This window comes from Artemia franciscana, chromosome 5 (genome assembly GCF_032884065.1).
Source record: "Artemia franciscana chromosome 5, ASM3288406v1, whole genome shotgun sequence".
NCBI classification, from domain to species: Eukaryota; Metazoa; Arthropoda; class Branchiopoda; order Anostraca; family Artemiidae; genus Artemia; species Artemia franciscana.
The window spans coordinates 41073014-41085476 of NC_088867.1; the positions used below are offsets into that span (position 1 = coordinate 41073014).

General features: G+C 34.0%; 1 protein-coding gene across 6 annotated transcripts in view; it reads left to right on the plus strand.

Annotated features, from left to right (window-relative positions):
- The window catches only part of LOC136027415 (3-oxo-5-alpha-steroid 4-dehydrogenase 1-like), a 37908-nt gene that overhangs the window by 3975 nt on the left and 21470 nt on the right, over nt 1–12463 (plus strand). Inside the window, exons 1-4 of one of the 6 annotated variants that reach the window (XM_065704662.1) lie at nt 2173–2256; nt 3664–4002; nt 6493–6659; nt 10336–10588. The exons of 1 other annotated variant lie outside the window; for it this stretch is intronic. In XM_065704662.1, coding sequence (XP_065560734.1) covers nt 3665–4002; nt 6493–6659; nt 10336–10588 — 758 coding nt within the window. In that variant the 5' untranslated portion in view covers nt 2173–2256; nt 3664. Of the gene's footprint in view, nt 1–2172; nt 2257–3663; nt 4003–6492; nt 6660–10335; nt 10589–12463 lie in introns of those variants that run through there. 4 more of the 6 variants (XM_065704661.1, XM_065704657.1, XM_065704659.1 and 1 more) reach the window with 4 other exon arrangements.

Here is a 12463-nt window from a genome sequence, read left to right on the forward strand (position 1 = left end):
TTCTGGGGCTATAATGAAAGAAAGGTTGAGATGGCTAGGCCACGTTCTACGGATGAAGGATGACAGATTACCGAAGATTGTCCTTTTTGGCCAACCGTCTGGGGCTACACGGAAAGCAGGTCGTCCTTGTCTGGGTTGGGAGGATGTCATAAATAAGGATTTAAAGGAAATGGGAACTTCCTGGGAGGGTGTAAAGAGGGAGGCTTTAAATAGATTAGGTTGGAGGAGGAGCGTGCGTAGCTGTGTTGGCCTCAGGCGGCTTGGTGCTGCAGTGAGTTATTAGTAGTAGTAGTAGTATATTCCTTGTATATATCAGCAATATGGTGAATAAAATAAAAACAAGTAATCACTTTCTATGCTGATTATTCCAATATACTTAGACCTGCTAATCAACAGAGTGTGCAGTGTAGTTTTCTTAAATTCAAATCATGAGCAAAACATTGGCTACTTGAGTTCAATATATCAAAGTGCAGTGGCCTTCAAATAGGCTACAATAGCCTTTGTTACTGGTTCACAATGTCTGATCCCAATTCAATGATAATCTCAGCACTTCAACAAGTTAGGCATGTATTTAATTTTGGTACATGATGCACCTTTCATTCATTAAGAATGATATTAGTTTAATGGAGAGAGTTCAGAGACATGCAACAAAGTGCATGGCTGGCCTATAAGATCTTACTAACACTAAGAGGTTGGAGTATCTGCAGCTGCCAATGCTTTTTTTTTCAGAGGCCACTGTGGTGACATGATGGTGACCTACAAGTATAATGCACAACTAAATAACCTCCTCTTTACCAAACATTCAAGTCAATAAAATACAAGAGGCAAATAACATAAGCTGTTAAAACATCCTTTCAATGCACAAACATGGCCATATTTCTTCTACAAATGTGCTGTCAATGGCCAGAATATTCTTCAAGCTGAAACAGTGACTGTACCCTTAATTTTGCTCTGAAGTTCAAATTAAGGTAAAGATATTAGCTGGACAATACCTTCCCATGGAATATTTTATGCCCTGGATTCAATTCTGAAAGTTTCATTCACATAACTCAGCTATTTCCTCCCATCACCCAATCAACCATTCCTAAATAGACAAAAGCTCCTCATCTAAAGTTTTACTATGTATCTGTCATTTGCTAAACATAAACATTAGTTTTCTGATCTTAGATATTACCCCATTCAATTACCTTGATTTCAAGATATGAACAGTATGTTTTTAATCTTGGATGTTATCTAACCTTGTATATAATGTGGATAGTTTTAGATAGTCTATTTGGTATTACTTATAATTTGGGATATGCTAAGCTAGTTAGTATATGCTAACTACAATATAAGAAAACTTTTTTTCTTGCATTTAAATTTACACAAAAGTGGCAGCCTAGTCTTTTTTATAAATACCATTCTTATTCTTCACATCACTCTCCTTACATTAAATGGTCCTATAATAGAGTCTGTCTGTGATTTGGATATTTTATTCTTAACTTTGGATACTTCTTAAATAAAGATATGAACTTAGATGTTTTTTATCACACCATGTTATCAACATGTAAAATTCTTTTTCTGAAAAAAAAGTGACTACCATTAGTGTTGATTTTGCGAAAAAGCCAGTTGATTTAGACTGATGTACAAAATAATGATAAATTGTAGTGGATGATCCTGCTCCCTTCGGCATGTACACAACATATGCAGATTTACCTTATTGGCTGAGTGTTGTAATTTAAAAGGTAAAGTCTGATTCAAGGGGCTTCTTGCTATGTTAAAAGTAGTTGAGTTAGGCAAATGATATTTTCAGGAAGAAATCCAGTACCTGAGGTATATCTAAGCAGACATTATCAAGCTACTTTTTCTACTCTTTTCTTATTTCTAGAGCTTTGGAAAATATACATTTACCTTAATATTGGGTTTCATTGTCTTTAGCTTGTCATAATGCAATTCTTATTATTCTACCCAAATTTTAATTCAAATCAGGAGGTTTTTCTTAAATTTAAGAAATAGAATTCAAAATTAAGAGAGTTTAAAAGTCAGGATTGAGCAAATGTATGAGGCTTAACACAATTTCCTTGTGCGTCATTTGAGTTTCTCAAGTTTTCACTTTTATAATGCAAAGATTGTGAAAGCCAGGGAGCACAGATTGTTTTCTGTGAAACTGGACTCTTTTTTCTATTGCACCTCCTTCAGAATAGCAGCTCTCCTTCAGACTGTTGGCAAATATTGTGTTGAAATCACTTGGAATATAAAAAGACAAAACTTGTAAAGGTAAGTACAGATTGATATTTTTAACATTAATATAGGCTCATATAAAACAAAAGATGCAATGCTCAGGGTATTGAGGTGGGAGTAGGGTTGTAATTAGGGCTATGAAAATAATTCTAAGTATGAAATTACTGAAAAAAGGAGATTTTTCAGTGAAAATGCCAAAAAAGGTATTTTTCAAAATCTAGAGGATAGAATTCTTCAGTATAATTTATCCCCTGCTAATCTGCTTTCATAGGAAGATTTATTCTAGGTAGTGTGATAATTGTGTGGTCCTAGCCTAAGGTAAGGTGCTGCTTTAAACCATAAACATTTTTGGTGCAAGACTTTTTCTGAATTAAACACTACAATAAAAAAATTCATCCCAAAAGGAAGTTTCCTTGCATTAAGCTTGATTCAAGCTTACTTTAAAGACGAATCATGTTTCAAAACCAAGCAGAAAGGATAAAAAAAGGCTTTCTTTAAGCCCACGAGCCATCCAAATTTTGCCTTGTTGTTAGGTCATGACAAACTTGCAAAACAAGGGAACAGCAAGGAAAATCCTTGACTCAAGGTTGTCTCAAGATGTAAAAAAACAGAGGCTAATTCTACAAACCATTATTAAAATTTTCAAATTAATTTGAAAATATCAAAGATAACAATCTTATTTCATATCTGTAGTTTAGAGCACATACTGGAAGCAAGACAATGCCTAGGCAAACCCTGGATTCAAGCCAGTAATTTTGAAAACATACTGAAAACAAGCCAATGGTAAGATATGTCTTAGATCCAAGTTTGTTTTAAGTCTAAATCTGTATAAATAAACTTAGAACAAGCTAATATCAAAGTAATAGTTTTCCTTTAAATTCATTAGCAAGCTGATATCAAGCCAAATTGTTGATGCAGACTTAGTTCATGTACAGTGTCCATTAGCAATTATTTACTTTCACATGAACAATGCATTTTTATCTAACAAAACTTTAGTTACACAGTGTTATTTGTTTGTTTTAGTTTATGATTGTAAGGTAATCTAAAAACTGCATGTTCTAGAATTAATTCTTATAAAGTCTTCAACAAAAAAATGCTTCTGAAGATATTCAAAATTATAATACAAACTTTGACACTAGGGAGTTACTGGCAATAATTCTATTAAAAGGAGAAAACTACATACTTTATTAAACACAATTTTTGAATATCTGTAAGTAACAGATCTAATCCTTGCTCATTACTAAATAACAAGGAATAAATACATCAGGATATATGTCTGATTTATCTCAAGTCAGCATTATATCAGGTTTTATCATCTGGGTAAACAACATGTATATTAACATGACAAAGCTGTTATGACTCTTATATACTCAGATTTATTATAATGCATACAGTATGCTATATTGAATCATGTATATTGTATTAGTTCTTTTTGAATTTCAGAATGGCTGCTAAAGATCCTCTATCCCTAGTTAACTTGGCAATGTCCCTATTTGGTGCTTCAGGCTATGAATCCTTGATTAATCGGATGGTGCTAGCAAAAGCTCTTTATGCATTTGTTACTTTTATGTGGATGCTGTTTATGCCAGCACCTTATGGTAGATATTCAAAACCCAGCTATGGGTTTGGGGTGAATGTTAAAGTGGCATGGTGCTTACAGGAAATACCAGCATTGTTGGTACCTTTGTATTTGATAGTGTTTAGTAAAGATTCAAACTTTTTTTGGCAGTCTAATGCCAATGCGATTCTAATTGGCCTTTTCATGCTTCATTATTTTCACAGGTAAGTTTTTTATTCATATTTTGTTGCTGTACAATGAACTTCAACTTAGAATTGCTGTAGGAAAATCCTACAAGACATAATTTCTTGTTGAATCATTTACATAATCTTTTTTCAATGTAATCTTTTAATGTTTGTGTTTTTGTAATTTAATATGGAGTGTTTTGCTTAATGTTTATATGCCATTTTTATGGATTTAAGAAGTGATTTACAATTTTTTTTTAATTTACTATGTACTGTATTATTATGCCTATTTATAGTGTATTTTTTTTAAATCAAACAGTTGTGTTTTACTGTCTCAGGGGTGCTACTACTGAAATTTTACACTGGAATAATATCTTGGACTTACTGGTCCTGTGAAGATTAGACATTAACTGTATTCAATTAATACAGGGATTCTTAGGCCTTAGCTTTTTTTGTAGGTTGAATTTTAATTATCTTCTTTTACAGTGATTGTGTAAATACTGTGCTGTACCTGGTAAAATTAGGAATGTTTCTCATCACCTTTATCTACAAAGGGCAGTGGCGTGGGAAGCCCAGTATGAAAAAAGTTCCTAACATTACAAGTAGAATTTAATACTTTCAGCTTTTGCCACATTACTGAACAAAACGAATCTAAACGCATTGAAAGACATCCTACCATGCTTCAGTTTATTATTGATTTCTATTGCAGTAAACCAAGATTTCACATATAAAACTAAGCTGTTATTTATTGGGTTATTTTGTTTTTGGAAAGCAACAGATCAGCTTCATAGATATGTTATCAAAATATTACCCCATAATTTCACTAATTTAATCAATAGTCAGAGTTGTAAGAACATATTTATAGGCATTGTTTTTGTCAATGGAGGAGGATTAGTCGTAGTGGCACCAATATTTGCAAGTATTTGAAGCAAAGACGTAACTAAATTCTGCCACTTGTTTCAAAAAAAACATTATTTTTTAAAGGGTATTCCTTTTTTTAATTATTAGACGTGTCCAAGGCTACAGTCAAAGTAACTAAAGCTCCACCTATCAGTAACTCATTTACTGTGGCAATTTCTTCTCTAGTCTTTGTAAATGATAGCTTAAAGGTTAGCAAATTTAAATTTAGCCATTATGGGCTTTTTCGTAATCCAAATATCATTTTGAATTATCCTAAAGATATGATATGGATAAATCCTTCCCATTGAGAGAAAGTGCGCAACAGTTTTTATATGGATATCATGTGTTTGATAGACCTTTTATTACAGGGGAGCAACATGAATGTTCAAAAAAATTATCAGATTTTCATTTTTTTTTGGGGGGGGGGGTGGTATTTCAGGGACTGGGTGCGTCCGTTCTTTTCTCTTTATGAGAGCACATGGCAAAATAATGCAGGCCTAGGATCATTACATTATTTTTACACCATTCAATGCATACCTATGAAAAATTACAATGGCCTAATTCTAATTAAATCTTGGTATGAAGTAGTGGATAATATAGACTAATGTAAAACGAAATTCTGGTCGCAATATCATTGTTCTTATAGTGTATATGGTTCTTTCATAGATCTTTAACATCTGAGTACCTAATTTCCCTTAAAATCATTTAGACTCTTTCAAAATAGCCCTATAATTCTGCAAAATATCTTTAGTAAGCTCACAAATTGCTCATTTAGTTAGCACTAGGATCCAATTGTAATCTTATTAGTTTTATTTAATATCTACAGCCAAATACGCAATATGAAAATACTGCATATATTGCATGCATCATTAAAGTTGTAAAAATAGCTCTAGCTTAACTGGTTTGAAAAAAAAGAATCCTTAGCAAATCAACTTCATAATTTTACAAAAAAGAAAAGCAACAACAGGCAAAGCAGCTCCTAAAGAATCATTTTCTTAGATTTAATCATGATAGAAAATTTCCCTTTCTAACTTGGATTCAGAACCATTAAAAGGAAAACAAATGTAAGGACATTCAAGTAATTTTTGGTTTGTTTGATTTTGTTGACTCATTCTATTTTTGTAGGCCAGATGACAGTTGACTTTTTTGGCTTCACAGATGTGTTTTAATTTGACAAGACTACAAGGTGCTGATAAAATAATGGGCTTGGGTTCTTTTTCCTTTTTTGATATATGTTCTGATGTACTTACCTTTTTGTACTTCCTGTCTTTCTTTCCTGATTTACTTTCCTGATTTTGACCATCTCAACCAATTAATTTGATTGCTTGAAGAACAAACGGTCATTGTGAAGATGTGTAGTATTAAGTATGACTCGAATGTAGCCATTAAAGTAGACTAAACTTTCTATAAAAATAGAAAGCATGGGGATGTTTTCTTTATAAATAAAAGGAGCTGAAAGATAATTCTGATAAGTTTGCTTTGAGGGTGGAATGGTTTTACAGTGGACAAACTATAGTGGACGAAACCTTTTTGCTTCCTGTCTTACTGTCCTGTATTTTTTTTTTGCATGTTTTGTATTTTTATAATGTTCAGTTATAGTCATTTATATTATACTATTTTCTTTTGTAGGAGTTTAATCTTTCCATTTCTTATAAGAGGAGGAAAAGCCACACCACTCTCACCTTTTTTGGCTGCAGTTGCTTTTTGCCTATTCAATGGTTTTATGCAAGGGTTCTATTTTGTTAATTATTGCAAGTATGAAGATTATTGGCTTTCAGATATGAGATTTGTGCTTGGTAATGCTTTCTTTTCTTAGTTTGTGCTAGTTCTTTGTTAGTTTGTTACTTACTTTGTTAGTTTCTTCTTTTCTTAGTCTTAGTCTAAAATTACCCAACAAGTAGCTAAAATCTATGGTTTAAAGTGGGTGTAAAATTTGTCAAGTTTATGCGAGAAATTAGTCCATGCAGAAATAAAAAAGAAAAGGTTTTTAATAATAATAAAGAGTGGGGGTTGAAACTTTTAGTGGGTTGAAACAATGAAAGAGAGATGAAGCTATAATAGTTATAGCATAGCAAAAAAAAGATGAGTTTTACTTTTAGTTATTCAATGGTTGGAATCTTGAAGCTTTAGCTCTAGAAACTGCTGAATGTGTAAAAAAAAATAATCTTTGACCATACCTCATTTACCTCTTGCTAAACGAAGCTTCTAAAAGTCGTCAACAACTTTCGAGAAATCAATGATCAGGTGCTGAGATTTGGTCGCTTACATATTAATTTCTTGTGGACCATTGATAAGGTCCCAATCAACCTACAGCTGCTGAAATGCCAAAATTATAACGTAGGCTACCAAAATGTCGCTTTTATTGCTCACTATTTAGCAGGAAGGGCCAGCAATTGTTAGCTGGGGATGACAAAGCGTTCTTGATTCTGATACCAAATGGGGCTCCTCAGGGAAGTTGTCTTGACCCAGTATTGTTCTATGTATCAATCAGTGAAATGTCTTCTGCAGCACAGTTTTGAAATACCACAATGATAGTAGATGCTGTAAAGCTGCATTGCTGTATTGAATGACAACCAGATGTTATATCCCTACAGATTGATCTCTATGTGATTTCCGACTGTTGGGATTATAATTCTGTGATAACAAATGTTACAAAATCCTACTGCTGTGCTCTGAGAGTCTCCTCTCAGAGGAGACTCTGATTGGAGTCTCCTCCATTTGGAATTTTTGGTGCAAAAATTGCACCAAATTTTTTAATATTTCACTACTCCAGTAGGCGTTGTTATAGCTCTCAGATATGGTTAGACATTTCACTTAAAATAGTAAAAAAAAGTTCAAACATTCTATATCCACCGAAGAAATGACCCATGTATTTGTAGGTGCGGGGGATCTAAATGATACAAATGAGCTTCTGTGAATATTTAAATATACATTTTGGTTGAAAAACGTGTCGTGTTGGAGCAAGAAGCAAATCTTGTTCCGTGTTAAAATTGAATATATAAGGAATTCAAATACGCATGATTGTAGGTATAAATTGACCTTGTAACCTCCTCCGAACCCACCCTTCTACCCTTCGGTGCCAACTTTTTAGTAGGTTGTTATTCCCTACCTTATTTGAACCGGAATCATACAAAAATTTTCAATCTGTATGATCATAGGTAACCCTGGGCGTTAGGGACAAAGACAAAACAGGCCCCGAGTAGCCTATTTTCCAGAATGAGATAGTCCAGGTGGCACTTTTGTGTAAAACGTGTGTAATTAAGTCGAAATTGCGTAGTTTTCCACTATTCTCCCAGAGAGCTAAGTCCTGACTCAACACAAAAAATGGGTTAAGTCTGTGTTACGGAATTTTCGGTGACATACTGCGAAAATGAGCCAAGTCCCGACTCAGTGTTAAAACAAGGAAAGCCTAGGCTACTGTCTGGCTCGGTATTAAATTAAGCTCAGTCGTGAATCAATGCAAAGCTTGGTCCATACCTAGTGGAAATATAGGCTTGATCCTGACTTGGTGTAAAAAGTGTGTAAGTCTGTACTACGGAACGTAATACAGTGGCAGGTATTGTCTTCGTCAGCTTTGACAATTTCTATACAAGTGGCGAGATATGTTTTGATTAGGTTGAGATGGCAATAAATACTTTCCAACTTCTTGTTTGCTCCAATGCTCTCATGATGAATTTCCAAGATTATATCGCAACATGGCTTACTGATTCTAGATTAGTGTCAGTTCACTGGCTAACAGCAAGACGAATTTTCTCATTCTGGAGATACAGAAATCTTTGAGCCAACTAGGAGCTGGGACAATCGGAAGCTTCTAAAAACGGACCGGTACTATTTTGGGTCCACATTGCCTTTGGCATTCTGACAGCCCCTTCGATACGTTATGCCCTGGTCAAAGAAAAAAAAAAATTAAATAAATAATACTTTGTGCCAATATCGCTCTTTACAATCGTTCTTTACGTTGTTTCAGTGCTATTGCGCTTCCTATGATTCCTCAAAATAATCAGAAACGAAACTTTATGCCAGTTCACAGAAAAAAAGTATACTGCTAATATTTTGCTAGCTTAAACATGGGGGGGAAAAATAAGACAAACAGTATACAAAACTGAAAAGCCAGATCAAGTAGTTACTAAATCAAGTAGTTCTTCGAAAACGCTAAAGAACTAAAAGAAATTGTATAATAATAACAGAACTATTAAAGAACAGTCAATTATGCAGTGCATATATACAATTGAGTTACTTTCGTCTGAGCCACGTTTTGGATTGCACAAAAGTATCTTAATTGTATTCAAGTGTTCGTTTTTCTTCTTGGAGATTGTCCCAAATACGGTGATATGCGTTGGGACTTATTTTTGAAGTAACTAGTATTTTCTTTACCATTCAAATGTCCTTAATTGATACCCTTTGTATTGAATAGAAATTCAATGCTCTCTTGCTCTTTTGTTTCACTATCTCGAAATGTGTCTTACATTGCATATGCTGATGATATTATCCTTCTAAGCCGGTTCAAGTCTAGTCTTGTTTCTAATTTTAATATTTTAATTAATTGTTTAAAAGGTTCGGGCCTTTCTATCAGTTTTGAAAAATGTCAATTTTTTGTTGTAAATTGTTTAGAGGATAATGTCAGGGCGACTCTCGATTGCGGCAAAGGTGTTATTTTCCAGTCGTCGCCAACAGTCACTTATTTGGGATTACCTTATGCTGCTTCGAAAAGAGATTTTAAACCAGTTTTGGTTCAGCATGTTCAGATGAAACTACGCAAGGCATTTGGTCTTTTAATTCGTTTTCGGGGGCTTTACCGTCTGGACTTCCTTGGTCATATGTATAGTGCTGTTGCTCTGCCTCACGTATTGTTTCCGTCCCTCCTCTTCCGTAATTTCAGACCTTCTGATCTTTCGCCCATTAAAGTTTCCATTAAATCTTTCGCCCATTAAACTTATTTTAAGTTTTGCAAATTTTTACTTGGTTTCCCCCTTTCTTTTAGTAAAACTGAGATTGTTTTAAAGCTTAAAGTGAAGGATCATGTAGTCAGTATAAAGAAAAAATATAAGGCATTTGAAGACAAAGCGTAAATTATCCTTTTAGGCCACAATTTATTTCCATTTTTTAGTAACAGTTCTGGCTCTTGATGATTTACAGGCAAAATTATTTAGCAAGTGTTTTTGTATTTTTTTTCTCTTTTTAAGTGTATTTTTTTATTGTAAGTATTATCATTTGTCTTTTCTTTATATTTATATTGTAATCTACTCCTCATTTTTTGAGGGAAATAAAGAAAATATATAAAAAAATATGTCCCTCAAAAGTTTATTTGAGGGAATCTCAATTCTAGTTGCAGTTTCTTTGGAAATAGCTCCTTCTTTGGGTCTGCCCAATAAGCATAAAAAAAATTCATGAGAGAGTTTAAGTTTTAATATTATGCTATTCAACTAATGCTGAACTTATTTAGTCAATTTTCCAATCCATGTCTATTTTTAGGGCTATTCCTGTTCTTTTCTGGTTTGATAATCAATATCCATTCTGACCATGTTCTGAGAAACTTGAGAAAGCCCGGTGAGACAAGTTATAAAATACCAAATAAAGGTTTATTCCGTTACGTGACTGGAGCCAATTATTTTGGTGAAATTCTTGAATGGAGTGGCTTCGCCATAGCATCATGGAGTCCAACAGCAGCAGTGTTTGCTCTGTTTGCAGCCCTCTTTCTTGGACAACGATCATTACATCATCATAAGTAAGCAACTTTAGCCCAAGAAATGTTCATAAATGATCTATTCATCCAAATAGGCAGTGCAAAATAGTATTCAGTTGGGCAAATAAGGAGTTACTCTATAAAAACCAGATCATGTTAAGATTTGTGTTCCCACTTGACATGCAATTTTGCATGGCACGTTCTGCTTTCAAGTTTTACGATTTTGTATGAAGATTACGGGAGTTTAACCACTAGGATGGCCAACGTATGTAGTTGCCAATTGACTGGAATTGTTGGCATAAAGGCATTTGCGCAAAAAGAGGAAAAATAGCGCTTAGAAAAGGTGACCTCTTGATAAAAATTAAGTCATCCAGTTAAACATGTCTGAGAAAAATACATTGGAGGTTTCAGTTTTTAGTAAACCTATACAGAAGTCATGTGAAAGTACAACTACTTTCTTCCATCTGTCTTTTTTGTAATTGTTCCTGATTTTTTCCAAGATTGCTGGAAAAGTTGGATAATTGCTTATTCTAAAAAAGGATTCTTTCGCAGAAAGTGCCCAGCACTTGGATAAAAGAGGTTCAAGGGCCTTCTCCTCTATACTAATCCTGGACAAAAAACCTTTCCATCTGAGGCTAGCATTTTGCATTTATATAATTTATTTGTATGCCATGTTTGAGGAGCATCCTACCGGTCTTGAAACCGCGTTTTTAAGACATAAAAAGTTAAGTTCAGCTGACAGTATTATTTTTAAGAAAATCTATTATTTTTCCATAAAATCCCAGGTCAGTTCACCTTCATTGACACTGATGAATATATTCATGAAAATGCGATTCTTTGAACCGAACACGCGTGCAACAACTTTGAAATATGCAAAATTCGGAATTTTGTTATGAAAAAACGAAAGAAAATTTCATGTCTGCGATCGTTTATCATTAAATAGAACCCCCATGTGGCATCAAATTGAGTATAGTATAGGTTGAGATGGACAAGTAGCAGGCGCTGTTGTGTTGGGTTCAGGTGGTCCAGTGGCTTGGTGCTCAGTGAGCTTGGTGCGCAGTGAGCATGTTCAGTGGCTTGGTGCTCCAGTGAGTTTACTAGCAGTAATAGTATATATTTTTAACACAACCTGTTTTTTAGAGTTTCAGTTATTATCAGAATAGATCATTCTTTATTTACGGTTTCACCTCGGATTTGGTGATAAATACAAAATTTGGGTGGACTTTTAGAGGCGTCCATTGTTATAATAACATTAAATAATTTTTTTTATTTTACTTCGAACTTTTTAAACGTAGGATTAGTAAGGGAAAAGGCTACGGAATAGATACCTTTTTGCACAAAATTTAATCATGAGTCTTTATGGATTTATGGATATTTAAATTTATGGATAGTACTCATAACTTCTCTGGTACTTTTCTTGCTATAAAACTACAAATATCACTAAATTTTCACAAGGAAATAAGTCTGTGACGTTAACTGGAAGGGCAGGGGGCCTCCCGATTGACTTTTTGAAAAGACTTTTTGCTCCCTCCCCCCCCCAGATTTGGAAAAATGCTTTTGTGGGGATATTTTCATTGAAAAATGTTTATCTTGGTATTTTTACTGAACAAATGAAAAAATTCATTGATCTATCCTTCCTAGACATTGGACAATATCTAGCGTTGCCCCCCCCCCCCCCCTAGGAAAAATCGTCAAGTGGCAAAGTGATACAGAAGTAAGACCTTTCCTGGACCCTGTTTGTATTTGAATAACCAAGATGATTTCTAGTTAAAGCCAACTCTATTCAACAGGACAAATTTGTATTTGCTTATTACAAATTAAAAGGACTTGCCTTTGTCAATTAGTCATTTTAAGGCCGCAATTACAACGGAACACACCTAATTAGATCCAATTGAACTAGTATACACCCTGTGTAAG